The sequence below is a fragment of the Acanthopagrus latus genome, chromosome 8 (assembly GCF_904848185.1).
Source record: "Acanthopagrus latus isolate v.2019 chromosome 8, fAcaLat1.1, whole genome shotgun sequence".
Taxonomy (NCBI): domain Eukaryota; kingdom Metazoa; phylum Chordata; class Actinopteri; order Spariformes; family Sparidae; genus Acanthopagrus; species Acanthopagrus latus.
This window is the reverse complement of record NC_051046.1, coordinates 25875018-25902370: the sequence shown is the minus strand read 5'-3', so window position 1 is coordinate 25902370 and position 27353 is coordinate 25875018. Positions and strand designations below refer to the sequence as shown.

Genomic DNA, 27353 nt, shown 5'->3' with positions numbered 1-27353 from the left:
CACGAAAACAGGGAGAAAAAAAAAAGAGTTTCTATCATCGAAGTGAGCTGCAGCAGACAGCAGTCCTCATTCAATGAGACAGGCGAGCCAGGAGGAATTCCCTGGCAGGAGGATCTAACTTCCTCACTGAGCTGCTCAGCGTATCAACGCCGTAGATTTATCCAAGTGAATAATCTAAAATAGACAGTGTCTCTGTATCTCTGTCAAACCAACCCCAGTTTTATGTCAGTGTAGATCTGGGTCACTACCCCCACGTGTTTTCTGCTGCTTTCATTAAACATTAACTGTGTCTAAGTATATTTCTGTGTCTCTGCCTCTTGAAACCACAGTTGAGTTCCACTTGGAGGGGAAATGAGAAAAACGTCCGTTAATATGTTTCCTTCCATCTGCTGTTTTAACAGGGTTTAACAGGGTCCTTTGCTCTTTGTGATTGTGTGAGCCGACTCTGGCCAGACTGAAGGTAAACTGTAGGTTGGTAGGGATGCTGCTGGTCCGACAATCCAACTACAAACATGCTGCAACTCTCTGGTCAGTTTCTCTCTGTTTTAAACCATCTATGTTACTGAGGGGAACAAATTCAAAGCTGTACTAAGCAATGAAACATCATTGGTGTGTATAAGAAGAACAGAGAGTCAGAAAGTGATGCAATAAAAAAAAAAAAATAATTACAAAAGTTGGCAACTCACCGAGGTTACGTATTGTATGTCCCGGCACAGTTTTGTCTCCCGAGGAAAGTCGGCGAGATCCAGGAAGTTGTCCACCACCACTTGGCCAATCAAATCGTGGCGAGAGAACCTGTCAAAGTCGTAGACGCTGAAGTGCAGCTTACGACTCGTCAGCTCGGCGTATGCTACGGGAAAGAGAAACACCTCGTCGAACACTGGGTTGAGTGTCTTGCGGTGCACCTTGGTCTGGTGCTTGGTTTTGCGGTCGGGCAGCAGGTAGATCTTGACATAAGGATCGGAGGTCCCTGAGAAGTCCTTGGCAGGAAGGTCCTGGGCCTTGTGGATCTTCACGATCAGCTGCTCAAGGTCAAAGTCAAACTTCAGGATGAAGTTGAGACGCCCGCAGCTGTCAGCGCGGCGACCATCTTCTGCGTCCACCGAGCGCTGCTTGTAGAGCTCTGGTTTGATTCGGCCCAGACCGGACAGAGACTCCTGGCGCTGGAACTGAGCAGGGTTGAAGTCCGGATTGGACAAGTTCATCTGACGACGGATGGAATTGTGCCTGTAAGACAATTTAAAATTTGGAAATCTAAAATTATTCAAACCATTTTCGCTGTTCTTTGTTCAGTCTCTGTTGGTGTAAGGCGATTGCTGAAGCAACCGTGGTCCCTTAAGTGTGATGTTTTCCATGCCGTGACCTTCTGATATAGTATCTGTGAACCCTGAGGTCTAGGTGTCTGTGTGACTGTGTGTGTTTTGAGTGACCTGCCAACACCAAAAGTTGGACAGTAGCTTTGGGGATTGACGCGTACTGACCGTACAGACGAGGTAGGCTCAGTAATCTGTCTCTGGACCCTGTCCCTGGCCAGAGTGTGAACCTGGTTTTTCTCCACCTTGGTCTGGGTCTCCAGCGGGATGTCAGGTGACGTGTGGCTTATCTTTAGAGCCGACTCTGGGACAGTCACAGCCGAGGGCAGCCCTGAAGGCTCTTTCACACAGCCATCCTCGCTGTACTCTCTTTCGTCCCCGTCCACCTGTACAGCAGCAATGGGTTTATTTTTAAGATGTTATACAATGATTTCTGAAAGCAGTTCAACTTTTTTAAGAGACTTTGGTAGAGAGGAAGAAGTTTCAGTGTAGTCTAACTTTCTGGTGCTGCCACATTCAAAGTACTTAGTGTGTGATCAAACATAAAACTGAGCTGTCAAATGAGAACTGAGCGTCAAGCCACTGATATAAAATGACGTGATTGTAGTTGGATCATATATTAAAGCTGGTGTTGTTGAGTTTGTCTGATGTGTTGCTACAGCTGTTAGCGAGCTAGCGAGGCATTTTCTTACATGTGAGTAAGAGATGACCCAGTCTGGTATGGTTAGCAATGACAACAATGCTATGCAATCACAGTACATAGTCTTACTGTGGCATATGGGCAGTTTATACAGTTGTTTTTCTGGGTTTGTTAGTCTAAAAAGCTAAGAGCATGTTGAAGCAAACAAACTCGCCTTTAACAAATCTCCCAATGGGAAAACAAGAACCTAGAGTGCAGTCTGTAGCCAGGCAGTGCTCGTTCATGTGTTTTGGAAGAGTGTCTCTGATGGGAAGGGGATGAATTCTTTTGGTTAGACACTTGCTTTTGCTGTTTTTTTTTTAACTCTCTTCCCAGCCCCAGCTTTAAGATTTGAATAAAATATGAATATAGGCTTGACAGCTAACCTTTCTGGTTGACATAATGTGGAAAAGGCGAAAACCAGTGTTCAAATTTAATGAACATTTTTTGATGTACTCACTAAAAGTCACATCCTTCTAGGAAGCAAACCGTTAGTGTTAAATGCCTGTGGTAATTGTGGGTCAGCTGTAACATCATGTACAGGTCAATATTTTGTGAAACTTATTGGTTTACCTGCTGAGAATTAAATTAGACACTAGACACAGCAGTGGCAGTGGCTTTACAAAGCTGCAATTTGATTGAAATCTTAGAGCAGAAGTATCATATCATAGTATCATATCCTGTTAACATATGTCTATATCTTCTATAGTGACCACAAAAAACAGCATATGCTATAAAGTTTGATTTATATACTACAGGCTGCATACGGTTAGTAAGTTGTCTGGGTTTAGAACAAAACTGCTTTCAGGGCAGAACTACCGTACACTAAAAAATGCATTAAGTGAAGGATGTCTCCATCAATAAGGACCAAATACCAAGTCAGTAACAGAATACAATATGTCAGATTCACAGGGAGATCGTGGAGCATCCTGGTGGTCTAATGGTTTAAGATGTACACCATATCACTGAAACAAGCCTGGAGATCTTTGTTACATATCTCCTAAGTCTGTGTTCTCAAGTTACCTGTGTACATCAGTAGAAGCTGGTGAGTATTACAGGTACTGAGGGCTCCTGCCTTCACTAACCCACCAGAAATATTGTCTCGCTTGGTACTCTAAGCTTTGAGGAGGTCTGTCGTACGCATTCAACGACGGAATCAAAGAGGCAAACACATCCAACAGCTCTGCTTGTTTCTTTACTCCCAAGTGTTTCTTTCTCAACAGGCAGAAAGTCCCCCTTAAAAAAAAAATTATAATGTCGGAATTAAAAATATTAAAAGGAAAAGCTCATTCCACATTTAACATTTACATTTCAAATAAATGCAGAATGTTCATTAATTCCAACTTTTCATTAAAATGATTGAACACTTGGCTGTATTGGTTGTGATATTCTGCTTTTGGGCTCAATGCTTGATGGCGGCCTGTTTGACACATCTGTCCCGCCAAAGCTTCCCATCTGGCCCACGGAATATTAGTGAATCAGCTACAAATCTGTCCCAGTGTTTGTGATTAATCAATTTTGTTTGTCATATTTTGAAGTAATATTACAATGTTCATTTAGAATTCTAAATAATTATTCATTAAGTAGCCTGGTTGCCACTAATCTGTATCTCTGTTGGATAAACTATCAAATAATTGGAAAAATAGAAAATAAAAATGGAGCAAAAAAGAAAAAAGCTGCTTTTTGTAAGAAAAGTTGAACTCGTCAAATAGCCACCTACCCTACAATCCCAAAGCATCCGTTTTTGACGAGTTATGAATGAGACTCAAAACTATACTTCTCTTACCAACAGCAACCTTAAGTACCTATGCTATGTTTACATCAAGAAAATCTGAGTCATTCAACAAACTGCAGGAAGCTCACTGTACCAAATCATCCACTTTTGAAGGTAAGCATCTCTTCCTGCTTACCTCTGTGAGGACGGGCTGCTGGTCTCCTCCCAGGAAGTGTGCCCCCTTGAGGACATCTGGGAAGAAACGGCCACTCAGTGGCACCCAGCACAACTTCCATGAGACAAAGAGGGAGACGCTGAAGAGCGCCAGACCACAGGTGGTCACCAGCAGGGACAACAGGCTCACCGATACATCTAGAGGCAGAAGAGACAGAGAGAGAGAGCGACTCATTGAACAGTGAACACAGCTCTGCCAGCCAAAAATGCTGGCACAGACAAAACTGGCCCATGGGGACGACAGACTGTGTTTATTCAGAATATTAAATGGAAAGGAAAAACTATTACATTTCCCCACTGCAGGCAAAAGTTGAAGAAAGGATTTTCTCCGAAGGATTCTTCAAATATTTGAGCAGTCGATGAATGATGAGGGGCTAAAATGCAACACAGTCGCACAAAAAGAAAATCAAAACAGCCCCACAACCAAAGACAGACTCACTGGAGACTCACAGGGACTTGGCCGGTTATGAATTTGTGTTTTCATACAGTAGTTTGGCAGAATAATTGTGTGATTGTCCATTGGTGTTTTATATTTGAGTAAAATCATGTCATTTTTCTCCCTGTCACAAGCTTTGTAAAGTCTTTCAAGGGCAGCGAAGAAAAGGAGAAATAACAGTTCAAGGTCCAGTAGACCTCTGAGCAGTTTGGGTTTTCATACCTGAATGCTTCAACTCCAGTAACTCTGCCTTGATGCATGTCCCTCAGTATGTTGTATACAGTACATGGTGAGCAGACCCCTAGCTTTATTGTACCATCACTGTCTCAGCCTGTCTGCTTTCACTCTTCTTGAATAAAGCCCATGCCCTTACACTGAAGCACAACACTAACTATACACTTTTAGACACACAAGATGGATAGCTCCCCTGTCTTTCACTATATTGTACATGGTTGACGGTGACTCATTATTGATTGCGTGAACATAAATGTAATAACAGAAGGAATGGAAGGTGAATCACAGCAGAGCAAATATCTCTTTGACTCCACAGGGGCAAATAAACAGGGAGAGAGACGGCTTCACCCAGATCTGCTCTGTATTAGTCAATACTGCCAGTGCACTTTCTTACAAAATATACACATAGTAAATGAATCAAATTAAAGATTCAAATATTTCATGTTTGTATTACTAGAAAAAACATCTTTCAGGGTAAACAGCCATGAGTGGGCAGCAGCAGACCAAACCAACTTTAAATGCTAAACGAATCAGAGATGTGGGCAGAGCTCAGGAGGTCAGGGTTCAAGGCCAACAGACAGAGGGACACACACCAGCTACTGGTTGAAGTATATGTTCCAGGATGTAAACAGAGACAGGAAGAAGGATTGATACACACATAAATTAGGCATTTCTTCACTTTCAGAGAAGAAAACGTTACAAAAGAAAAGCGTCTCCGTATCTTTATCCGCCACTCATCGTTTTGAATAAGACTCGCCAAAATAAAGAATGTCTGAATTGTTTTTGAGCCACCGGACAGAAGGCCCCACAGATTCCACTGGAGGTACAGTGGGAGCCAGATGAAGTCACTGATTGTGTGGTTGAAACTAAACTTTGGCGAACGGTTATATAACAGCCTCAACGCGGCGGTCACACAAAGTGAAAACAGAGATTTGTATCTGTGCAAACAGATGAAACAAGAAAAGAAGGTGTCGCTGAACTACATGAGCATTCGGACCTCAGTGCCAAAAATGCAAATTAAATCCATCTAATCAAATTTAAATTAAATATATTGTCACAGAGTGAAATAGAATGTTAAAATGAAGAGGTGTGAACGCTTTCCAAAGCCACTGAATACTGGTGTGATTGTTGCTTACTGCTCATAATTTATGCTATACAACGGGGAAGATGCACCACATAACAGCCACCCAGGTCAAGTCAAGGTATAGAACATGTAATTAAATAGCACAATGATAGGAGATTACAGTTCTGAATGGTCTCCATAGCAACAACCAGCCCTGGCTTCTCAACTGAGGCAGGTGGCTGTGAACATCCAGAGAACTTTTGAGAGAGGTTTACATATTTCAACGGATTCAAAGGATATTACGGTAAAGATTTAATTACAGAATCTGTTGGTTTCCAAGTATCGAAGGTCAAGCTTGAAACATGAAATGCAACTGATGCATTTGGTACAGGAGCTGCTGGAGTGTTAATATTCAGGACTAGTGCCTTCTCCTCACATCATGTAAGTAGCACTGCTCCTTGCTGTTTCACCAGGTTTTTAGCTGCGATGAGATTTGCACCATTTAACAACTCCCTCTGAAAACATTAGCAGCCATTTATGGGGCAGATTCAAGCTCATAAACCTTGTAGATGTGGTACTTAATAAAGACTGTAAAAGAATAGTGCGCAAGTTTGTGAATCTAAAATTGTGATCATGATTAATTGGCCACGAGGAGGCAGCTGAACATGCTAAAAACACAGCAATCGAATATCATCACATTATATTGTGAGCTCTGATGCAGGATTTCCATTTTGGATGGGCCAAAGGAAGTGGTTTCCCTCTTTTGATGGTTTCCAGTCTCAAACTATCCATTGTGTTTATCAGAGCACTGACATTTTTGAGGTGTCTGATTTGAATGATCCAACCGGATGATCATTTGTTGCAGAGCGACAGAGAGAGAGAGAGATGACTGACCTCCGGGTGAGCTATTAACAAGAAACAGAGCAGCACATTGGCAGCTCATCAGCTTGTCTAGACAGAAATGGTCCATATACTTTCAGGTTAATATGGAGACAATCAAGTCAGGCAGAAATCATCTGCTCTACCACCGGTCTTGCCTGTCTGTTTCCATATTCTTGCAGTCTCAGTGTGAAATGCATTTGCAGTTATGAATAAGGTACTAGCTGCCTTAACATGGAAAATAATAATCATTTCAAAGTCCACATAAACACAAACATAAAACCAAAAACCCAAAACAACGGCTGAAAGATACCAAAACTGCCTGCAAAGCTGAGGACAATATTTCATGGTGAGTTCCTTGATACTTTTTGATTTTTGATAACAGGTTAATCTGTATAAATAAACACACTGGGCTATATTTTAATGGGACGGCAAAACTGGCAACACTTGAATGAGTCGGAACGTGTTTGCGATGCACTGTGTTTCAGAGTACGCTCATCAAAATTAAAGCACAGTCAGCACTAAAATGTGTCAAAGGAAGGAGGAAGAACACAGCCGGCCCTCCGGTGTGCAGCTCTGCACCGGGCACCAGCTGGGATGAACTGAAGGAAGTGGAGAGAAGAAATACAGTGTGTCCCAACACAGTGCAGGGCCTGTGTTCTCAGCTGGCACAAGAAAAAAGAGAGCGCGCGGCCTTTTTTTCACCACGCTTCACCATTCCATGTGCCAAATAGTTCATGCGATCGTTTCATGAAAAAACTGAAATATTTCACCAGCCAAAATTCAGCTTTTCTGTTGCAAAATGAAATCATAGCTCAGGATATCAAGCATTTCTCCTCATTTAAACTGTGTTTTTCTGTCCAGGGCTAAGCTCTCTTTCAAACCACTCTACTTCCTTAAATACTTGAGTTATTTTATTTATTATTTCTTTTTTTTTAAATGACAGCACTTGCTCCTTGGTTGACACTTTCCACTTTTAAAGTGAATGAAACAGGCCCTGTGGCTTCATTCAATTACCTTTGTTCGAGCCTTTTCTAAAGCCACAGGGTGTCTCCGCTTTTCAAGTCCCCTTGTGGGGTGCAATCAAGGCAGCAAAGCCTAAACCCTGTACAGCTGGTGGCAGTTAATTGGATTCAGGAGCTCAAGTAATCAATAAGCCCCCTTCCTCACTAAAGGAAGTCGACAATTATAATTAAAAAAGGTTAGAGAGGTTTTGATGAGTATAATTAGCAGTGGCGGAGTTGCTAGAGTTTATGTCAGTATGCAAGAACATACTTGATACAAGTTAAATGTGTCTGGTACTTATTGAGGTATTATGGGTGGCTTACATCGAAGCCTTATTGGTCAAGGGGGCAAACAATTTCTCTGCTCAGTTGTCATTTGGCACATTTGGCACAAAAAACATACCTGTGTACTATAATTATAATTTCATAAGCTTGCCTAGCTCTTGCCTCTGCTTACATACAAACATATTCAACAAATATGTACTTATTATAATGTGAAGGGTCAATTTTAGTACTGCAAATGAACTTTGCTACCAGTTAGCAGAGTGCATTGAGCTGCCGTAAGAAAGTTTACATGTTCGTAATTTGCAGTTTTATAGCCTTCCAAACCAAAAACACAAGTGCAATATTGTAACTAATGGATTTAACACTGAGTTTGTAGCTTTAAACATTAGCCAAGCTATCAGCCAAGTAAAGACCAAGGAGCATTTGATACTACACTACCTCATGGGCTTATGGGTTGTTTTCTTTTTTTAAAGCCCTGTTCGCAAAACTTTGTGTTATATTCCCAGTTTTTTTTTTTTATTTATTTTTTTTTTTATGTTGTCTTATTTCCTGTTTTCTTGTTTTATTTTGAAATTGTGCCCTCATGTGTCGCATCTTGCTTTTCAGATCTTCCCTCTGTGAGTTTTTCCCTCCTTCAAGTATTTTGCCGTTTCTTCCCTCACCTCTGCTTTTCCCGCTTAACTCCACATTTTCCTCATCCCTTCATTAGTGTATGTGTGTGTATATATAGTCTTTGTTCTCCCTTATTTCTTTGTCATTTCATTTCGTGTTCGACACCTGTGATGCCACCCTGTGTTTCCACCTGTGTAATCTCCAGTGTTATCTCTAGTGTCTCCCTGTGGCATGTTTCTGTTCTTTTAGTTCCCTGCTTTATGTTCCTACTTTGTCATTTGATATAAATCAGCTGTAAATATTAAAAAAGCCAACTGGAGAAGATGTTTTTAACCATTTGTGGAGCTAACACAAGCTGCTTTTGTCTACATCTGTCTGAATCGAAAGGTTATATACACAGTGAATTCTGCAATGATAGAATCTTTGGAGTTTGACTGCAGTAAATTAGATACAAGAACAATACTGCACAAGCTATTCTCTCAAGTGCTTTCATCAAAATGTGATAAAGACCATAAAAATCATAAAAGAGCACATTCAGGGCTCTGAGGACACTTGGTTGGACACAGAATGTTTAAACACCAGGAAGCACTTCAGTGACAGGGATCAGAGTCGGGTTTTTCATTGTCTAACAATACAAATGGATTTTCCTGATAGAAGCCTTGGCAGAGGCATTCTCCTGCTTCTCAAGTGGATCAAGCATAAAACCCCAACGTGAACAGACACACAGATGGCTGCTTTTATTGATTTGGACTAAATCTCTCTTGATGGGGCATTGTGTGAATCAACCACACGCTCCAGGTTGGATGATTATTCAGCTATGATGGTGAGGCCTACTTGTACTGAGCCACAGAATGGTAGCAAGTGAAGCAGAAATGGAGCCAACAGCACTCACAATCAAATATAAACTTTCACAAAGCTTTGCAATGTTTAATTTAGCATGTGTCTTACTACCTCAAGCAAAGAGGCCATGTTTTTGTTTCAGTTTGTTTGCCTTTTGTCTGCAGGACAGAAAAAAAGCTTTTGTTATTTCCTGTTTTATTTTGAAGTTCTGTCCTCGTGAGTCATGTTTTGCTTTACATTTCCTCCCTTTGTTTGTTTCCCATTCTTTTCACTCCTCACCTGCGTTCCATTGGATAATCACAACTTTTGTATTCAAGTCCTTGTCTTCCCCTCTTTATGTGTCAGTCGTCTTCTCTGTTCTGTTCTGATTGTCTCCCTGTTCCATCTTCCCATTACAGCTATTGGTTCCTTGTGGAATTTTTCTGGTTCGTATTTTGCCTTTTGCTTTTGTTTCTTGGATTTCTGTGTTCTGTGTTCTGCCTCGTTTTGCTTGGATTTTCAGCTTTTTGTTATTCTTTGTTAAGCCATTGTCTGCCTTTGTATCTGTGTTTGGGTCCCCTTTGAGTACATCCAACAGTCTGGATTTCATGAAGCTTGAGGGAGGAATAAAGGATGGGCCAAAGAAGAGCCTATTATATTCTGGAGTCGACATCTTAAGATCCTGTAGTTGATAGTTAGGTTAAACAGTGAGTAAACATAGCTAGTAGAAATGCAATGACCCCGTATCACATTGTGCATTTCCAGGTAGCAGCAATCATCTAGGGTAGCTGACACGTACATACAGAGAGCAGACGTTAGCACTCACACGTTTTTTTCTCTCAAAATGAGGTGTGGCTATGGAAACGTCAATAACACAAAGATCATGCAAGTGATTATAATAATTCTTTTTTTATATATATAAAAGTGTACATTTGACTGTTCTCTATTCCATATGAACAGAATCTTTTAACTACTTTTGATAACAAGCTGCCGAATCATGACGTTTTTTCAGTCTAAGCAGTTGATCTTGCCTCAGACATACATGATAATTATAATGATCTTCCTGGTTTTCACAAAGGATTGTTCTGTGAAGTGAGTCCAGTTTAGAGGTGTTGAGGCTTTAGTTGGGCACAACAATATTTTGACATAATTCTAATAGTTAGTACAGAGGAGTGGACCAATGGCATTTGTGGCGGTCTGGCACTTATTTCACACATGCAGACATTCTTCTTCTTACAGGGGTGAGGACAGTTTTCATGCAGGAATAAGGATTTATGCCTTAACCTTTCAAATGTGTGTGTACCCATCCTTCTTGCAAGTGTGTATTCTCTACACTGTGTGCAGTGTCTACCAGTTTAGAGCTGTTTAACCCTTCAAACCCTTAAAGACCAGCTTGTAATCACAGTGTTGAAGCACACATACACGTTTGTTTTGTTGTGATTGTCCCTTGACCTCTCATGTTTTAAGCTGTGATGTTGTGTGTACCCACACAGTCAGTGAATACACGTCAGACCACTGATTGCGCAATCATTTTGTGTCATGTGGTTTCCCGCTCTCTCTGTCACCACCCTGCCTCCATTATCATCACTGTGAAAATGCTCTCCCATGGAACACGTGCCCAGCTCTGCAGATTGCTGTTCAAGGAGTGTGAATCCTATCAAATGCGACAAGTTAAAATTGTCTCAAATATATAGCCAGCTGCGACCATGTGGCTGCTGTTGTTTTTAAATTGTTGGCATTGAAAAATATTGAAATCCTGACAGATGTGCACTTGCTTTCTGAACGTTAGTCTTGCAGTTTTGCTTTACCCTAAAGCAAAACTCTAAGACTTTTGCACTAATTTGAAAAACAGCCAAATCTGAAGCCCCAACATTAGATTGAAGCAGTTAAAACATTTGAGTTCTACACTCAGCCCATTGTGACCTATATGAGCTTAAAAGATGTGAGAACTGACGAGGAGCAGTCACTGAAATCAAGTCAAAACTAGCGGTGGCCAGTGGAGAAACTGAGTGGGGAGTTCTTCATAGTCTGTGCAGCATGCTGATTGCAGTGACTGGTGATCGGTCACTATCAAAAACAGATATTAAAAGCGACCGGAGGAAAGTCTGTGTGATTCAAAGGCTCATGAAGAAACACAAGACAACTTAATTTTAAATGGAAGCAATGAGCAGCAATTTACACAACAATGGTGATCAGGAAGATGAGCAGTGAGAGAAACCAAAAACTGGTAAGATGTCATCTGTATATTTACTGGGCTGTAACTGAAGACCAGGCAATCTAGGCTTTGTTAGGGCAGTCAGTGAGTGCTCAAGGCTCCGGTCAGTGCGGTGTGTCCAGCACTGTTGGAACTTGACAGCCCTTGTTGTTGGCATTATGGCCCATTCTGCGTGTAGATTCGACGGCGGCTCGTCTGGTAAGGTTGTTTTTTTATCCCTTTAGTGTAGTTTCTCTTTATTTTTCCCCTGTGCCTCTTTGTCAGTGCTATTTGCAACTTTGTGTCTGACATTTCCTCCATTAGGAGCAGCTAAATTAGTGAGAGTGCAGTCAAAAAATGCTGCTTAATCATAGCAGTGGTTTGCACATCAGCAGAGAGGCATTTCCTTTCACGCAGATGCTGAAGCTTCTTGGCCGAGATGATGCAATGCAAAAGTCAGAGGGTTCTTTGATATCACTATAGTGTGTGGGGGGCTTTACCTGAGAGAGAAGGCTTATAAAGTGGCCATGCTAATAGCAAAAGGTGGGGGGAAAAGCCAACTTATCTTAAGGAAGACCTCTGAACCAAGCATATAAAATAGCAGGGTCGTTTTCCAAAAAAATGAGGCAGTCAAAAGAGGTTTAAAATCACCAGAATATTCAGACTGCTCAACTAATGATAGGGACATAGCCACAAAAACATACCTAGAGTAAATTAACATAGGTGTACAGGATCTTGTCACCTGATTTCCGGAATAAATGACTCTTATATTAACATGTTTTCTTTGATTGTCTTGAAAAACACAACTGTGATTTTCAGCTTCAAGTAACTGCTACAATAACAGTACGGATCCATTACTTGCAACTGATGCTAAATGGACTGGCATGATCACTTTGCGGTTCGCTGTATTGTCCCAGGATTCGTCTGCTTGCAGTCAGGGGATCTGGGGATCGCACCACCAATCTTACAGTAAGTGGGCTACCTGCTCTACCTCCTGGGCCACAGCTGCCTCAAACTGGCCAAAGCAAAATCAAATAAACTTCAGCCATGCAGAAACGATACGTCAGGCTAAACAAATTAAAACAAAACGGCATTTCAGTCTGATAATCAAGCTACCCCATCATATAGAAAAACAACTATGTCAACGCTAGAGTGTTGGACAAGTCTGTTAAACCCAGGATAACATGGAGTGCCAGTGCTGTTCTACGTCCAATGCTAATGTTCTAGAAACATCAGGGAAAGAGCATGGATGAATAAATTATGGAGAGGCAGCTAAGGATATAAACAATGGAATAAGTTAGGATTAAGGTTAAACAGCTAAAATAACTTTTAAGATTAGGGAAATACTATGATTTAAAAAAAAAAAAAAGTGGTTTAATAGGTTGCATTAATAGCAGCATGAAGGATCCCACACCCTTACTTTACTGTATGCCTTACTATAGCCCTAAGCCACACTTCCTGTACTGGGGCTGCATGAACATCCACAAATCATGTGCTGCAAATTTGTCCAGTATGAACTTCTAGGGATGCTGGGAGGTATAAAAAAAAAGACTACCACACCGAGCTGCTCTCTGCTTCCCTTTGTTACGGTACTTACTATTTACTCTATACGTCATAATGATGATCATGAACACTATCATTATGGACTTCAGGCAGTTAGGAACATACCAATCTGGCACACTTTATTGTTGGTTTTATTTTTGTTGTCCAGCGCAGCATCATATCTGTGGCTGCGACCATGAGCCGTGATGAGTGGATACGGAGGTCCCTGTGCCTCTGAGGAAGGTTCATTACAGGCCCATCATATCCTCTGTTTAGTCCTTGATAGGGCGGACGATGATCGGAGACACACAACATACTCAGAATGACGCCAATTTCTTCCTGTATTATCCAGCACACCTACACAGATAATAGCCTCCAATGAATCCACTGCACTGGTGTAAACACCACAGCTGAATGGTTGATTCATTCATTATTTTTCATGTTTATTTTTCCAGCCCACACATCAGCTTTGTATATCCATTTATGACTACAGACAACCAAATCACTCAGAGAGATGTACGCCACCAATATGAGCTCCACTTTTAATGATTTTTAGCCACGTTAACTGCGCGGCTCTTGGGATGGCAATTAGAGGTCGTCAGTCGGTCAATGTGCCACTGTGGTCCAACCTGATATATCTACAACCTGTGAATGGCTTGCTGTTAAATTCACACATTCACGTCCCCCTTTTAATTTGGCTAATACCTTGGTTCACGACCAAGCTGACATTCCAATTAGCCTTAGCTCTATTTTTAGCACAGCTAAGGCTACAGGTCTGGTGGTAATTTGCTAATATTAGAATTCTAACACACTAAATGTGAACATGATAGTACTTTTATCAATGTGAGCATGTTAGCATGCTGATGTTAACATTTTGCTCAAAGGAGAGGAGGAACGGGGTGGCTTTAAAGTATATTCTTGTTTCTTTTTGAAACCCCATCATGTACACTGTAGAGAAGCCAGTGGTGGTCAAACCAAAAACACTGCCACTTGACAAACAACCAATTCCATCGTTTAACAATATATATTGTATTCATTCTGCATTAAAATGTCGAAAAATGACCAGAACTTTGTTAATAATTTGTTGTAATAATGTAACATTGTGTACTCAGATAATCCTAAATGTTTCAACAACACTCAAACCCTGAGAATTCACAAGTTTACTGAAGGCAACAATTAATTTGGTCATCTGTCACTACTTTAAGTATGGCGAGGTAAGCAAACAAGACTAAACTTAAAGCTGAATAAAACTTTAACACATCACCTCGTCCATAAACATTTGAGCCTGAGTCATGTGAGACATATTTTCATCTGCAGCGCTGGTTTGTTCAATGGTGCGTTCACATCCAGCTAGGCGTTAATCATGTGAGTTTGACGGCGAGATAATTTGCCTTTGTGTACTCCGTTAATTCACCCCTGACAGCTAAAATACTTTACCGTACAGAGTAAGCTAGTGTTTAATTTTAGTTGAATTTTAAATTTAGTACTCACCAAAAACTCCAGTTCTCCATCTCTCCCCTCTGAATCATTACATTCATGAAGTAAGGTACATTTCCCCTAAGGCGCCAGTCAGCAGTCAACATTTCAGAACAAGAAACCCCCCGGAGGTCACCTCAGGATCACTGCTGCAGTCTGGTTGATAAACAGGAGTGAATATAAATCCACTTTTGATCCAAAAATGTTCATCTTTGAGCTCCTCCCATGGGTAAATGGTTCCAGATCAGAGCATTACTGAACTTATGTTGGGTGGTTATTCTGCCAGAGGGTCGGGATCTGCACCTCTCGTCCACACTCCTCCAGATCTGGCAAGTTCTGGGTAGATTAGCAATGGCTGTGCCCCGCCACACCATCCGAGCCGACCCTCCAACCACAACACTCTGCAAATATCATTTAGTGACATTTTGTTCTGTTCCCTCGCCGCATAACTCACATATTGTGCATATCAATATCATAGTAAAAAGCAAATGGACACCACATTCCTCAGACACCTTTTAATATTCACAAGATGATGCAACCAGGTTAATAGTGTTCAGAGCAGATTAAGCCTACAGATCCTATGATTATGACCAATTTATTGTTTTCTGCAGAGTGTAATGACTGCTCTTGACAGAGAGCGGGCCTCGGGCCACAGCCATCTCATTAAACTCCTCTATGTACTACAGCCTTTCCTCCAGGGAGCCCAGCACTGAGTACAGTTCAATAAGCTGCAACAGCCAAGTCAGCAGTGGGTCAATAAGAGACAATAGCTTAGGTGAAAGGGCATGGGAGTGTGGGTCTTAGGGGAAGCATGGGGATAATGTCCTGGAAACAACTTTTACAGTGGTGTGTGGGGAAAAAAATGGACAAGCTCTGCATGGATGAACCTGGAGTAATTCAATTTGTTGTAGTGGATTCAACAGAGTGTTATGGACAGGTGGATTTCAAATTAAGAGAAGTGAAGAAAAGATGAGAGCCATTAACTTTATTGAGCTCATTTAAGAATATCACTAGAGGCTCAACGATATCTAAACCAAATATCCAATGCTATGTTGCCTGGCAACGAAGCCTCCAAAATGCAATCAAGGGTGTAATGAAACCTAACCTATTTCCCCCAACATTTAATCAATCCGTCGTCTTAGAGACCAAGAAATGAACACGCATTCACCGTCTTATTTTTCCAGTGGATCATTGTTCCCACGACTATGTCTCGTATCAAGGCGGGCGATGTCGTAATGAGTCCCTGAACAGTGTCAGCTGAGAGTTTGAGCACGAGAAGGTGAGACAGGGTAGGAAAATTGTATTTTCTTCTGCAATAAAGCTTTGCGAGCAGTTTCCGATTGCACCAGCCATTCAAAACTGTACATTGTCTTTGTGAAAAGGTATGCATCGTTTAATATTAATGTGTTACACCACACAAACTAGTTCTAATGTATTGTATGTATTGTAAGGATGTAAGCTGGGAAAATGTTTCACTGGGTCGACTCAAAATTGAATGAACACTACTAACTATAAAACACTTGTAATAATAATAATTATCCATGTACAATCCCGACTTAGAAAAATGTTGGGACACTGTAAAGTTAACAGATAACAGTTCACAGTGTTTTCCAACACCCATGATTTCTTTTCCAAATCATGATACTACCAGCTGTTTACCTCAGGAAGGTTCCAAACAGGTGTTTTTGGAGCATTCCACAACTTTCCCAGTCTTTTGTTGCTAGCATCAAATTCAGAATAAGCATATACTGTATAAACATTTATGTGTAACTGTTATTTCCTTATGAATATCTCACTAACATACCTAAAATATTTATTGTAAAGGATGTTGTAAAGGATTAGAACATGGTCACTGGTTCATTGAGCCTTACATTGTTATTCTGAAGTTATGTTACAACATGAGGCTACATTTGCGTCCTGTTCACTTAGTTAATGACTTTTGATTGGACAGAGCAACTGATTACACTGATTTACGGATTACCTTAAAATCTTTGCAAGAGAGGACATTCCCGCAAGATGAATGGTTCACCCTGACCAAGTGAATAACTAGCAAGTAATTACTATAAACTTTGCATGCAAATTCACTAACGGGCTCACAAATAGCTGGCGCAGCCCGGTCACAATAATAACTAGCTAATATCTGACTATGGAGTGACTAATAAAGCTTAAAACTGCCAGCTCCATGTTGGCCCTTTAAGAGTATTCCGACTGTCCCCTGTCACCTGTGTGCTGTGGGGCATTTCGTCTGGGTCATCAGGTGGTTTCCTTCTTTTGCACATCACATACACTTTAAATGGGAGCCATGAGATAGTCAGGCGTATTTGACTCAGACAAGGCAGTGATTCAGCTTCCTCTTAGATTTAGAGCCAAAGTATGCACAGTTCAGTACTACATCATTGAACCCTGTGGTCACAGTGCTACAGTTTGTCACAGCACTTCAATCCATGGTCCTAATAGTAAAACTGCTTTGTTTGAAAGTATAGAGGTAGCACAGCTGGAAAACACCTGGAGAAACAGTGGGGCTAACAGAGAAGCTCTTGCATGACATTACCACAGTTTTGCACTCCAGGAGCAGAAATCAAGAAAAGCATAACTTTCACTGACTAATATCACTGATGTAAACTGGTGTGTGTATGAGTGAAAACACATATCTGACAAATGTAAGCATTATTATAAAAAAGTCAGTTGGTCTCACAGGTAGGGAGTTTAAGTGTGGGTGGGACTCTAAATGAGGCCGACTGAGGAGCAGGCTGCCCTTTCAAAAATAAAGGTCCAGGATAACGTACACACAAAGTGCCCTCCAGAGAATGTGTTGTAGGTAATAGGATCAGCTTCTACCCAGGAAGTCAGTGCTTTCAGTCAGCACTGAGGTCAGTTAAGTGCAATAATCTACATACGTAGACAGTAACATTCACATTGGGATGTAGTGCGCTCATTTCAACTTGACAATTGATTTTGATTGATTAAAGATCTGCATGTATTCGCTTTTCCCCAATCCAAGCATGTATTTCCTTTTCCCGTTTTTTTTTTTTTTTTTTTTTAATCTGCGTGACAGGGCTGCCTCTCGCAGACTGCACGACCCTCCTCGGATGACAACGTGCACAGAAGGCTGGTTAAGTCTGGTTGCCACAAGTGCAACAAGTCTTTTGCGTGTACAGCAGAAACACAGGTGATCTTTCCAGACATCTGGTGCGAGTGCATCACACACATCCAGGTGGAGTAATGCACAGACCGCCGAGCTCATATCTTACCTCTACATTTCCCCATTCACCTCAGGTATATTATGTATGACAGCAGACTAGAGCCCACATGAACAACACTGACATGTGCTAATGATTAAAAGTCACCACTGGCACACTGACTGTTTAGCTATGCAGGTGTGTTCATAAATTCCTTCAAAAGCGGTCATCCAGAAAATTCACAGGTCCAGTTTCAGAGCACTCCCAGCATGCCCCTCTGTATGGAGGATGTTTTCGGTCATAATCATACTGAAGAGGCCACATAGTAAATAAGAGATCAAATAAAAATGATGATTGTTTAACTACAAGAATAGGAATTATCAGGCTGTCATTTAACGTAAAAGGAAAAGAAAAGGGCTCAAATTTAAAATATAAACTGTGAAATTTAAAACGTAAACACCCTGAAAGTAAGTACCATGGCTTACAAAGATGATACTGAAATCAAAAGAGGAAATAAGACAAGGGAAACATCAAACATGAGACTCAAAGTGGGAAGCAGGAAAAGCAAATTAAAATAGTTAAAAGCCTACGGAGCGGACCTAAATTTGTTTTGTTCTGCATTTGAAGTCTGACATCAGTAGAGCTCTGATATCTTTGAAATGTTAAGTAAGTTATTTTAAGGCTACAGCTGTCATGGCAATGAGTAGTAAGAAAAAAAAACAGTCACAAATGGAGCTCATGATTCTTAAATCAGAGGAGACATCCATCCCTTCATTATTGTGCAATGCATTATATCACGCACACACAGCATAATGATGCCCATTTTCACTGGCATAAACAAACACTTGATTCAATTAAGTTCTGTCAAGTAATGTTTGTGTGTGTGTGTGTGTGTGTGTGTGTGTGTGTGTGTGTGTGTGTGTGTGTGTGTGTGTGTGTGTGTGTGCACGTGCGTGTGCATTTAGAGCAGTCTAATACAAGAGGAAGTGGGTCACAGCTCCTCAGGGGAACCACAATGGGAGCTTGAACTTCCTCTTCATCATACATGTTTAATGATGGATTGTAACATGTTTAAAGGCAGTGGCACGGCTGCAAACAACAACCAGCATACATGTAAACACTCCACACACACACACACACACCAGAAACACACACACATACACTCAGAGAGGAGAGGGATGTGAGTTCACAAAAATGCATGGTGGGATGCATAATGTACATCACACATGCATGGGAATTATCTTCTGATATCCTGCATGCTCTGATGTGCATGTGTGTGAGCGTGTGTGTGTGTGTGTGTGTGTGTGTGTGTGTGTGTGTGTGTGTGTGTGTGTGTGTGTGTTATCATGGTAAAGATGGCTGGTTAGGTGGAGCACTCCCCTGAAGAACACAACTGCAATGTTCACACTCGTTTTCTGACACCATCTCTATGTGCTAATAGACCTCCTCGGGATTCTTGTGGTAAAAATGTAATACCATTGTCACAGTGCACAGAGAGGGCCTATTTAAAAAGTTTCAGAGTGTACCACGATGTGTTTCAGACTGGTTCCTTTACACCAAACTGCTCCTGACCGATCAGAATCCTGTTCCTAATGCCAGTATTCGAGAAATCCAAGCCAACCGCTGCAGGCTGGGAGTCTAAAATAACTGGATGAAGATCGCGGCTCTTCTTTGTTTTTTTTCTCGACCCTGGTCTGCAAACTGCTGGGAGCTACGGGGAATATCGGGTGGGGCATCTTCGCTCTCTGCCTGAGAAAAGAGAAACCCAACCAACACTCACACTGCTCAGTTCAGTCTGTTAGAGGAGGAGGAGGAGGAGGAGGATGGATGGATGCTGTGGTGGACTTGCACACACACACACACACACACACACACACACACACACACCATAAATGTCTGAAATGCTTTGCATGCTGGTGCTAATGGATGCAAGCAACAAGTTCATGGATCACACTCTTTCTTGCATTTAGTCAACTGAGAGCTCAAACAGCGTGGGGAGTCTTTGTGGCACTCTGAGTTTGCAGTGAAGCAGGTTTCTCTCCTCCTTTCAGACTGACCACAAAGAAAAGCTTATTTCAGTGCACACAAGAAGCCCCTGAAGCAGATTTGCCATTTATTGCTTAAATTCAGGCTGTGAAGTTCCACCTTTTTTTTTTTTTAAATATTGCCGTTTTTGCAGGATGTTTGGAAGTTTAAAAGAAGTTGTGCAGGGAATAAAAGTAGATTAAAGTCTGGCTGAATTCCTCAAACAGAAATCCACCCTGATCAGCCCCTCACCGTGAAGAAATACAACTACGCATTTTTACCGTAAAATCCTTTCATTTCTTATTATTCATTAGACAGCTGCATATTCTTCAGCTCTATAATTAAAAAAAAAAAAAAAAAACCCTCTAAACTCTCAGGGAGAAGGTTGTGGAGGCTGACCTGAGTCCGTGTAACGCGGTCTGGCCAAGTCCCTGAAGTAGTAGATGAAATCCAGGCAGTTGGCGTCCTGCACCTCTCCCTTGGAGCACAGGTCGGAGAGCAGTTCCAGCGCCTTTCGACAAATCTCATCCTCTCTTTCTGCAGGCATTGCCCACCAGCATCCTTCTGACTGGTCGGCCACTCCGGCTGATCCTCCACCAGCTCCCGCCACACGCACGCACGCACACTCGCAGCCTCCACCAGCGCAAAGACGCACGGCTACACCCCTGGATAGGTCCGGTGCGCTCGACGCATCCGCGAAATTCGCCGAAATCCGGGCTGACTGGAGTTGAGGTGGGTTTTGGAGTAACAGCTGGAGGTTTTGGGAGAAGTTTTCATCGGTTTAAAAAAATCCTGCCGTGCATGGTTTTGTTGCTGGAAGTGAAAATGACGCCTCCACTCCAGCTCTCATCTCTCGCTTTCCTCCTCCTCTTCTTCTTTCCTCTCCTTCAGTTATTTCCCCTCTCTCTCTCTCTCTCTCTCTCTCTCTCTCTGTGTGTGTGTGTGTGTGTGTGTGTGTGTGTGTGTGTGTGTGTGTGTTTGTCTTTCTTTCTTTACTCCTCCTCTCTCTCCTGGCCACAGCTCCGCGGTGCTGCTCAACTGAGCCTCCAGGCTTCAGCAGCGCCAGTCAGGATCCCTGAATGAATGCGCGGCTTTCACTGCGCTCAGTTCTGTTTTCTCAATGCACTGGGATGCAGAGAGACGGAGAGGAAGCTCCATCAACGCCCCCACCCACCCCCATCACCCTGTTATCCTAGCAGCAGTCATGCCACCTCACAGCAAAGTCTTCTGAGGAAAGGCCAGTAGAGACTTGTGTGTGCCTCTTCCTGCAAATGTCACGAAATCCCTCACTGATGCCCCTCTTCTCCTTTGTCTAATGAGAAAAGTCAGATCTGATTCCCCTCACAGAGTAAATACATGAGTAATGAAGCAATATCCCCATGTGCTCCTGGGGAGCGGATGTTTAAATCTGGGTTAGGGGCCCAAACACCTGAGAGGACCGGCATGCACGATCCTGACCTTTACTGACGGAGGTAATGAAGGGCGAGAGCGACAGATAAATGTCTCGTTAAAGGCCTGCTGAAGGAGCTAATAACGGCCTCCCCGGATCCCTCTCTTTGTCTTTTTCTCTGTGTTTGTGGAGGTGAGGTGAGGACGTTCAGGTGCATCAACAAAACGCTTCAAGCAACTTAAAAATAACTTGTGAAGCTCCTGTCGTTTCAGCTGCCGGTGTTTCTGCTGCATAGAACTGATGTCTGTGAAGTAACTGCAAGGCGGACCTGCTGCCATCTAAAGCCGCGCTGATCAATATTTATAGATAAATGATCGATCAATATGAGAGGGGTTACTTGTCATGACAACCGTACAGGGAATTATCAGTAAATCTGTAGCCTATAGATTCTTTCATCTCAGGGACTTGAGCCCTGTCATTGTTTCGTCGTTTTCTACCAGAGCAGCAACAACGACCTAAAAACACAATGCGACAGGCAAAGTAATGACTAGCCAACACAGTGAAGCACTGTGCTTAGCAGCTACAAAACAAGTTACTTTTCTCAAGAGTTCGTATCAGAATGTAGAAGTTGCTCCCTGTCTGCCGGGAGTCTGTACAGGACGCTGTTGGCCAACAGGCGTGCTACACTGAACACACTGGACCATTTGTGTAGCAGCGCTTCCGCTGAAATTAATGGGATGTGCATTTCCACCACAACTGGGCTACCTGCTCAAAGGTATGTCTTAAAACAATGACGCGCTTGTCTCGATACCTGCAGTGCTATCGAAGGATCACCGAAGAATTCTCCTCTAATTCAGTTACAAACAATAGAAGCCCCCTGCTATTTAGCAATTTAAAGGCTTTTATTATGAAGCAGCATTACAGGAAATGTTGTGTTTTCACCAGCAGTAACTAAACATGACCCCCGTTTGAAAGTACAAACAGGAGAAACTAAAGAGATTCAATCAGAAACATGGAAAGAACTTTAAAAAGTCTTTCTCTCAGGTTTCCTGCACACACCAGTTGAGAATGGACTCGGAACACACACGTGTTTGAGTGGGAGGCAGGTGTGGTTTGGCCCTATGCAAGTCCAACATCACACAGTAATGCTGGTGATGGACAAGCAAATTGGCGCGGCTCTGTTTGACTCGGTGCGGCCAAATGTACCAGTGGAAAAACACCATAAGATCTTCTGTATTTTATACAGAAATGGGTCATAAATTGTCAGGAGTTTATAAAACTAACTGTATATTGTATAACGATGACTCTAGCTAGCTTCCATTTTGGGCTCTTGATCACCCTTTCAGCATTTACCTAACAGCGGGGGGTTGCTTAGTAACTGAATACAGCTCACCCTAGATTAAATTAATTATTACCCATATTACGAATCCTGTGTGAAGTTGAAGTTTCTCAGCACTGCTGGGTCCAAAAACTGAAGATGCAATCCCAAAACCAGGGGAAAGCGGGAACAACATGTATTGCTGCTTTAAGAGCCAACAAAGAGAATAATCACAGACATTTTCCACACAAGCTCAATGCAACAATCGCAAAAAAAACTTATTACTATATGTTACTATTATTGTTTATGTGTTAAATGCGAAAAAAGAAATTGTGCTAAATAAGCTGAAAAAAAAATAAAGGGGTAAACAAGTGGAATTAAGACGAACGATAGTAGCCTGTTTGACCTACTAACACCGATGAAAGATCCAGTACTATGAAATGACATAATGTGTCACAGGTTATAATACGTCTTCTAGCAGCTGCTGTGGACAAAACCGCCTTCATAAAGATATTAACCTGGCTAGCATGTGCAGTGTTTTGAAAGTGATAAAAGCTGCAACCATTTTTTTTAATACTGTACTATTAATATCATTCAATTCTAATTATAAGCCAACGGCAATGCCATGCTTCAATCCAGTTGTTCTCCGTCTGTCTGGCGATACAGAAGTATCTGCTACCAAAACCACCAGACTACAAAGCAGCTTGTTTCCTGAGGCTCCTCAATTCATCCACAGCACTCAGCCAGAAAGAAGAGGGGCAGGCATCTGACCCCAGGCCAGTTAATGCTATAGAAATCGCCAATCTTCTCACTGATGTTCTTGGTTGCTGAAACAGGTCATATAGAGGTCTCAGTATTATGTTCGGACAGTTTCTTGCATTCATTGTCACAAGTAAGAGGAGACTATGTTAGCAACACACTAGTGTTTGACGTGATGTTAGGGAGAAGACAGAAGGGGTAAACGTACTGAAATCACAAAAAAAATTCAATTTCAATATGTCAATATATCAATATTTCTGACAGCACTTATTTTCTAACCTGTATAACCTGTATGTCTTGCAGTATATTATCATAGTTTGATCACCCTGCCACAGTCTGGCAAAAGATACAGAAGTAACTGCTGAGTACTGCTAGACTGCAGAGCAGCTTCATTCACCAGGCACTGAGACTCCTGAACTGATCCTCAACACTCCATTTTCTAAAATGGATTTAGCGCAAAGGACTCAAACATAGTTTCTTTTTTTCACCCCTCATTTTTTTTTTTTTTAACGACAATAAATGTATCTTGTAAACGATGAGCTGAAACTCACTATAGCTCAGTACAAGCCCACAGAGAAATGCAGATTCGGGTGACAATTTCCTGTTCATTCCTATTGTTATATTGTTGTGTAAGTTGCAATTCAGTATTGTCAAAGATTAGATTGTTGTGCTTTACAAAACAATCTACCCCAATATAAAAGGACAAATTCGATGTAAACAAGCCTACATGCAATAGAAAGAAGACAGAGTCAGGAAAAAAGAGGAAAAAGAACCAATGTTTTGTCTTGTCATAACCTGAAGGAACCACCGGAGAAACATGTCCAGGATTCTCAGGCACACCCTGGTTTGATTCAAATGATTAATTCATATTTCATGACTTACCTCATCGCCGTGTTCAGGGCATTTTCCCTCTCTCACACAGCTGATGTAACACACAGAGCACAGAGGTCAAACAGATCAGACAGATGAGACACAGTACACATGGCTGCTCTCCGGGAATATAACTGACACTGCCAGCTAAATTCACTGATGTAATACTCATTTCGGGCTCGTACAGGTCGGATAAGGGTCAGAGGTGAGCTCTGCACGGCTTCAGGTTACCGTGACGACCGCATGAAGAGGGGCTCTTTAAATTGGTTTAGTTCAGCGAATGGATTTTTTTGACAGGCTTTAAATCTCATAGTATATCAGGAGCTTGAGGTGTCAGAGGTGAACTGACCAGCAATCCCCCAAACAAATGTATCAGCGATATCGTGCACTGAGCCAGCCTGCACCAGCGGCGTCATTTCTCTAAGTCCACTAAGCCTGAGATGATCAAAATGTTGAAATGCCTGTCTGAGTCTCCTTCAGTTATTACCATGTGTATTGATTTCAAAGGTGCAAACATAAAGTGTTATATAATATATCAAGTATTCTTTATAATTGTTTGGTTAGAACAATGTTTGTTGAACTCAGCTCAGCGTTCAACATTTACATTTAGGTCTTTTAACGGACACTTTTTGTCCAAAGCGACTTGCAGTTATTCATACATACATTCGTACATTGATGGCGGTGGCTGCCATGCAAGGTTATGAGCAGCTCATCGGGAGCAGTTTGGGGTTCAGTATCTTGCCACAGGAACCAGCGAACCTTCCGATAACAAGAAGCTGGCTCTACCCCTGATCCACAGCCGCCTTAACAACACCATCTCACCCATTAAAACCGATTGGAAAACTTAACACGCTGGGCTTGAGTACACCTGGATATTGGACTTCCTCAACAGCAGACTCCAGACAGTACAGATTGGCAGTCACACCATCATAGACAGTAGTTTTTGAACGGTAACGTGGGTCACTGCGGGAGGTACAGATCACCAACACTTTAATTTTTTGCCCTGTGGCAGTCACTCCTATCCTGATGGAGTGCCTCGAGGAAGTGGTGCATGTCAGAGACAACAGCCCTGCCAGGTTGGACCATCACCAGCAGATCCACAGATCCACAGAGGACGCCATATCCACTGCCTTCTACTCAGTCATCACAAACTTTGAGATTAAGAGCAGGTACATCAGAATGCTGTTTGTTGATTTGACCTCAGCATTCAACACACGATCACCCATGAAGCTGACTGGAAAACTAAACACACACACACACACACACACACACACACACACATTGGAGCGCCCCATCATGATCACCAATCTAACCACGATTTAGAATTCGATAGATAATACGAATGTATATAAACAAGAAAATAACACACACACAAACGTTTGAAACCAGACCTACACCCCTGGCCTGACCTGAATTGGATCCTGTTGTCTTGTAATAACAGCATCAATGAAATACGACTTCAGCATTTACCAACTGTCTTTAGCAGGTCCACAAAAGACTCATCAGAGGGGGTGTGATTCATTCTTAGCTCTGAATGAAGCTTGCCAAATGAGGAGGCCTTTTTAAATTAAACAGAATTTTTTTTTTCCTATTCTATTCTGTTCTATTTTATTCTCTATCTATGAAAGATAGACAGGATATGCAAAAATCTAGCATAATAATGACACTGTTGATGCTGACATTTTGTCGTAAAGAGGTGATGAGAGTGCAGCCGCTTTGAAAACTGCTCCCACGTGACACCACTCAACCTTTGATTTTTTGCAAACAGACCGGTCATGGGGAGTTTTTTCAATACTAAATAACACGGCATGGAGACACATTACCCCACTGCCACATTACACACACACACACACACACACACACACACACACACACACACACACACACACACTGATATTGTTAGTGAGATTTGGCTCAGCCTAATGTGCAATAAAACTGCTCTTCCAATGAAATGATCGCCCAAGATGTTGCTGCTCAGGAGCCAGATGATGTAATCGTGTCAGCTTTAGCGGTCAGCAGGGCCACAATATCAGTACATCATCAAAAAGCAAGTGCTGTGCATGATGATGTGGAGCTGTTGTTTTTGAAAACCAACCTGTATTCGCCGGTGTGATTTGTGTGTGCGTGTGTGTGGGAGTGTGTGGGGGTGCCTCCGCACTTGCATGTGTTTGCATCTTTGTACACATATGCATGTTTATTTGTTCATTACTTTGTATTCATGTACTGGCATGGACACATCGGTTTGTGTGTGTGTGTGTGTGTGTGTGTGTGTGTGTGTGTGTGTGTGTGTGTGTGTGTGTGTGTGTGTGTCAACCTGGGGTGTGTCTGTGTGTCTTTCGGATGTGGGTGAGTTTGATTTAGCGTTATCTAGGAGGACTGAGCCAGGCTCACAGCCAGCCCAGCTGCTCAGAGGAACAGAGGGCATCTGTTCAGCCTCCACACCGGTCGCACTGTTCTTAAACGCTCCTCTGAAAGCAGCATCCTCATACAAATTCCCCACTGAGTTTAAAGGGCTAATCACTGTAATTTCCACTATGCTATGGCTCGAAATGGAAATCATAACGTAACTGCTGCATTTGGGGTATTTTGCTCAAAAGCACTGACTTTATGAAAACTTAAAATGTATGCATGAGATCTCTGGCTTCCGATACATACATTGACGGCAGAGTTTTGAACAAAAAGCCTCCAGTCAGTTGGGTTCAGTCACTTAAGTTGTGGTGACCTCTAATTGAGGCATACCTTACTTTAACAAAAACATAGTTATTGTGACTTGTGACTAGCAGTCCGTGTTTTTCAGACTTGGGTTTACCTGTGTCGGGACAAGAGCCGGAAAATCTCATTTGGGTCGTAGGGTTTATAGCATTGGAATCTCCAACACACACACCTTTGTGGTAGTGGCAGGTGTGCAATTCAAGGGCTGAATCCAGAGGCCAGTCCATGAACTCTGCCAAGATTGCGGCTGACTGTGGAGCAGTTTGATGTGCTGCTGCAGAGATGAGGCCCACACATCACCAGGGTGGAGACCAGCTACAGAACCCCAGTATTTTCACAGCTGCAACAGACACACATGGACGCAAACACAGACAAGGCAAGTGCTCTCCTTTGTAGGATAGTACCCAGAAGCTGCTATGCATGGTATACTGTTTGTTTTTCTCACGCAGTTATTGAAAAACAAAAAAGCCCGCTGCTCCTCTCCAATTGGTTAGAACTGAAGAGGCCTCTTGGATGAGGGGTGAAACTTCTAGTTGCCTATGAAACAGCACTTAGAACTACTTCATAATGTTGCATTAGAGAGTGTCGGGAGCCCCTTTGGGGCAGCATAAAAGGC

General features: G+C 42.2%; 1 protein-coding gene across 2 annotated transcripts in view; it reads right to left on the bottom strand.

The window, feature by feature from the left end:
- syt9b (synaptotagmin IXb) overlaps positions 1-20763 on the bottom strand; it is a 45251-nt gene extending 24488 nt beyond the window's left edge. The window contains exons 1-4 of one of the 2 annotated variants that reach the window (XM_037108218.1): positions 20088-20235; positions 3903-4078; positions 1482-1699; positions 687-1227 (exon numbers count right to left, since the gene is read on the bottom strand). In XM_037108218.1, the coding sequence (XP_036964113.1) occupies positions 687-1227; positions 1482-1699; positions 3903-4078; positions 20088-20235 (1083 nt within the window). Of the gene's footprint in view, positions 1-686; positions 1228-1481; positions 1700-3902; positions 4079-20087 lie in introns of both variants that reach the window. The other variant, XM_037108219.1, reaches the window with a different exon arrangement.
- Positions 20764-27353: the final 6590 nt, after the last annotated feature.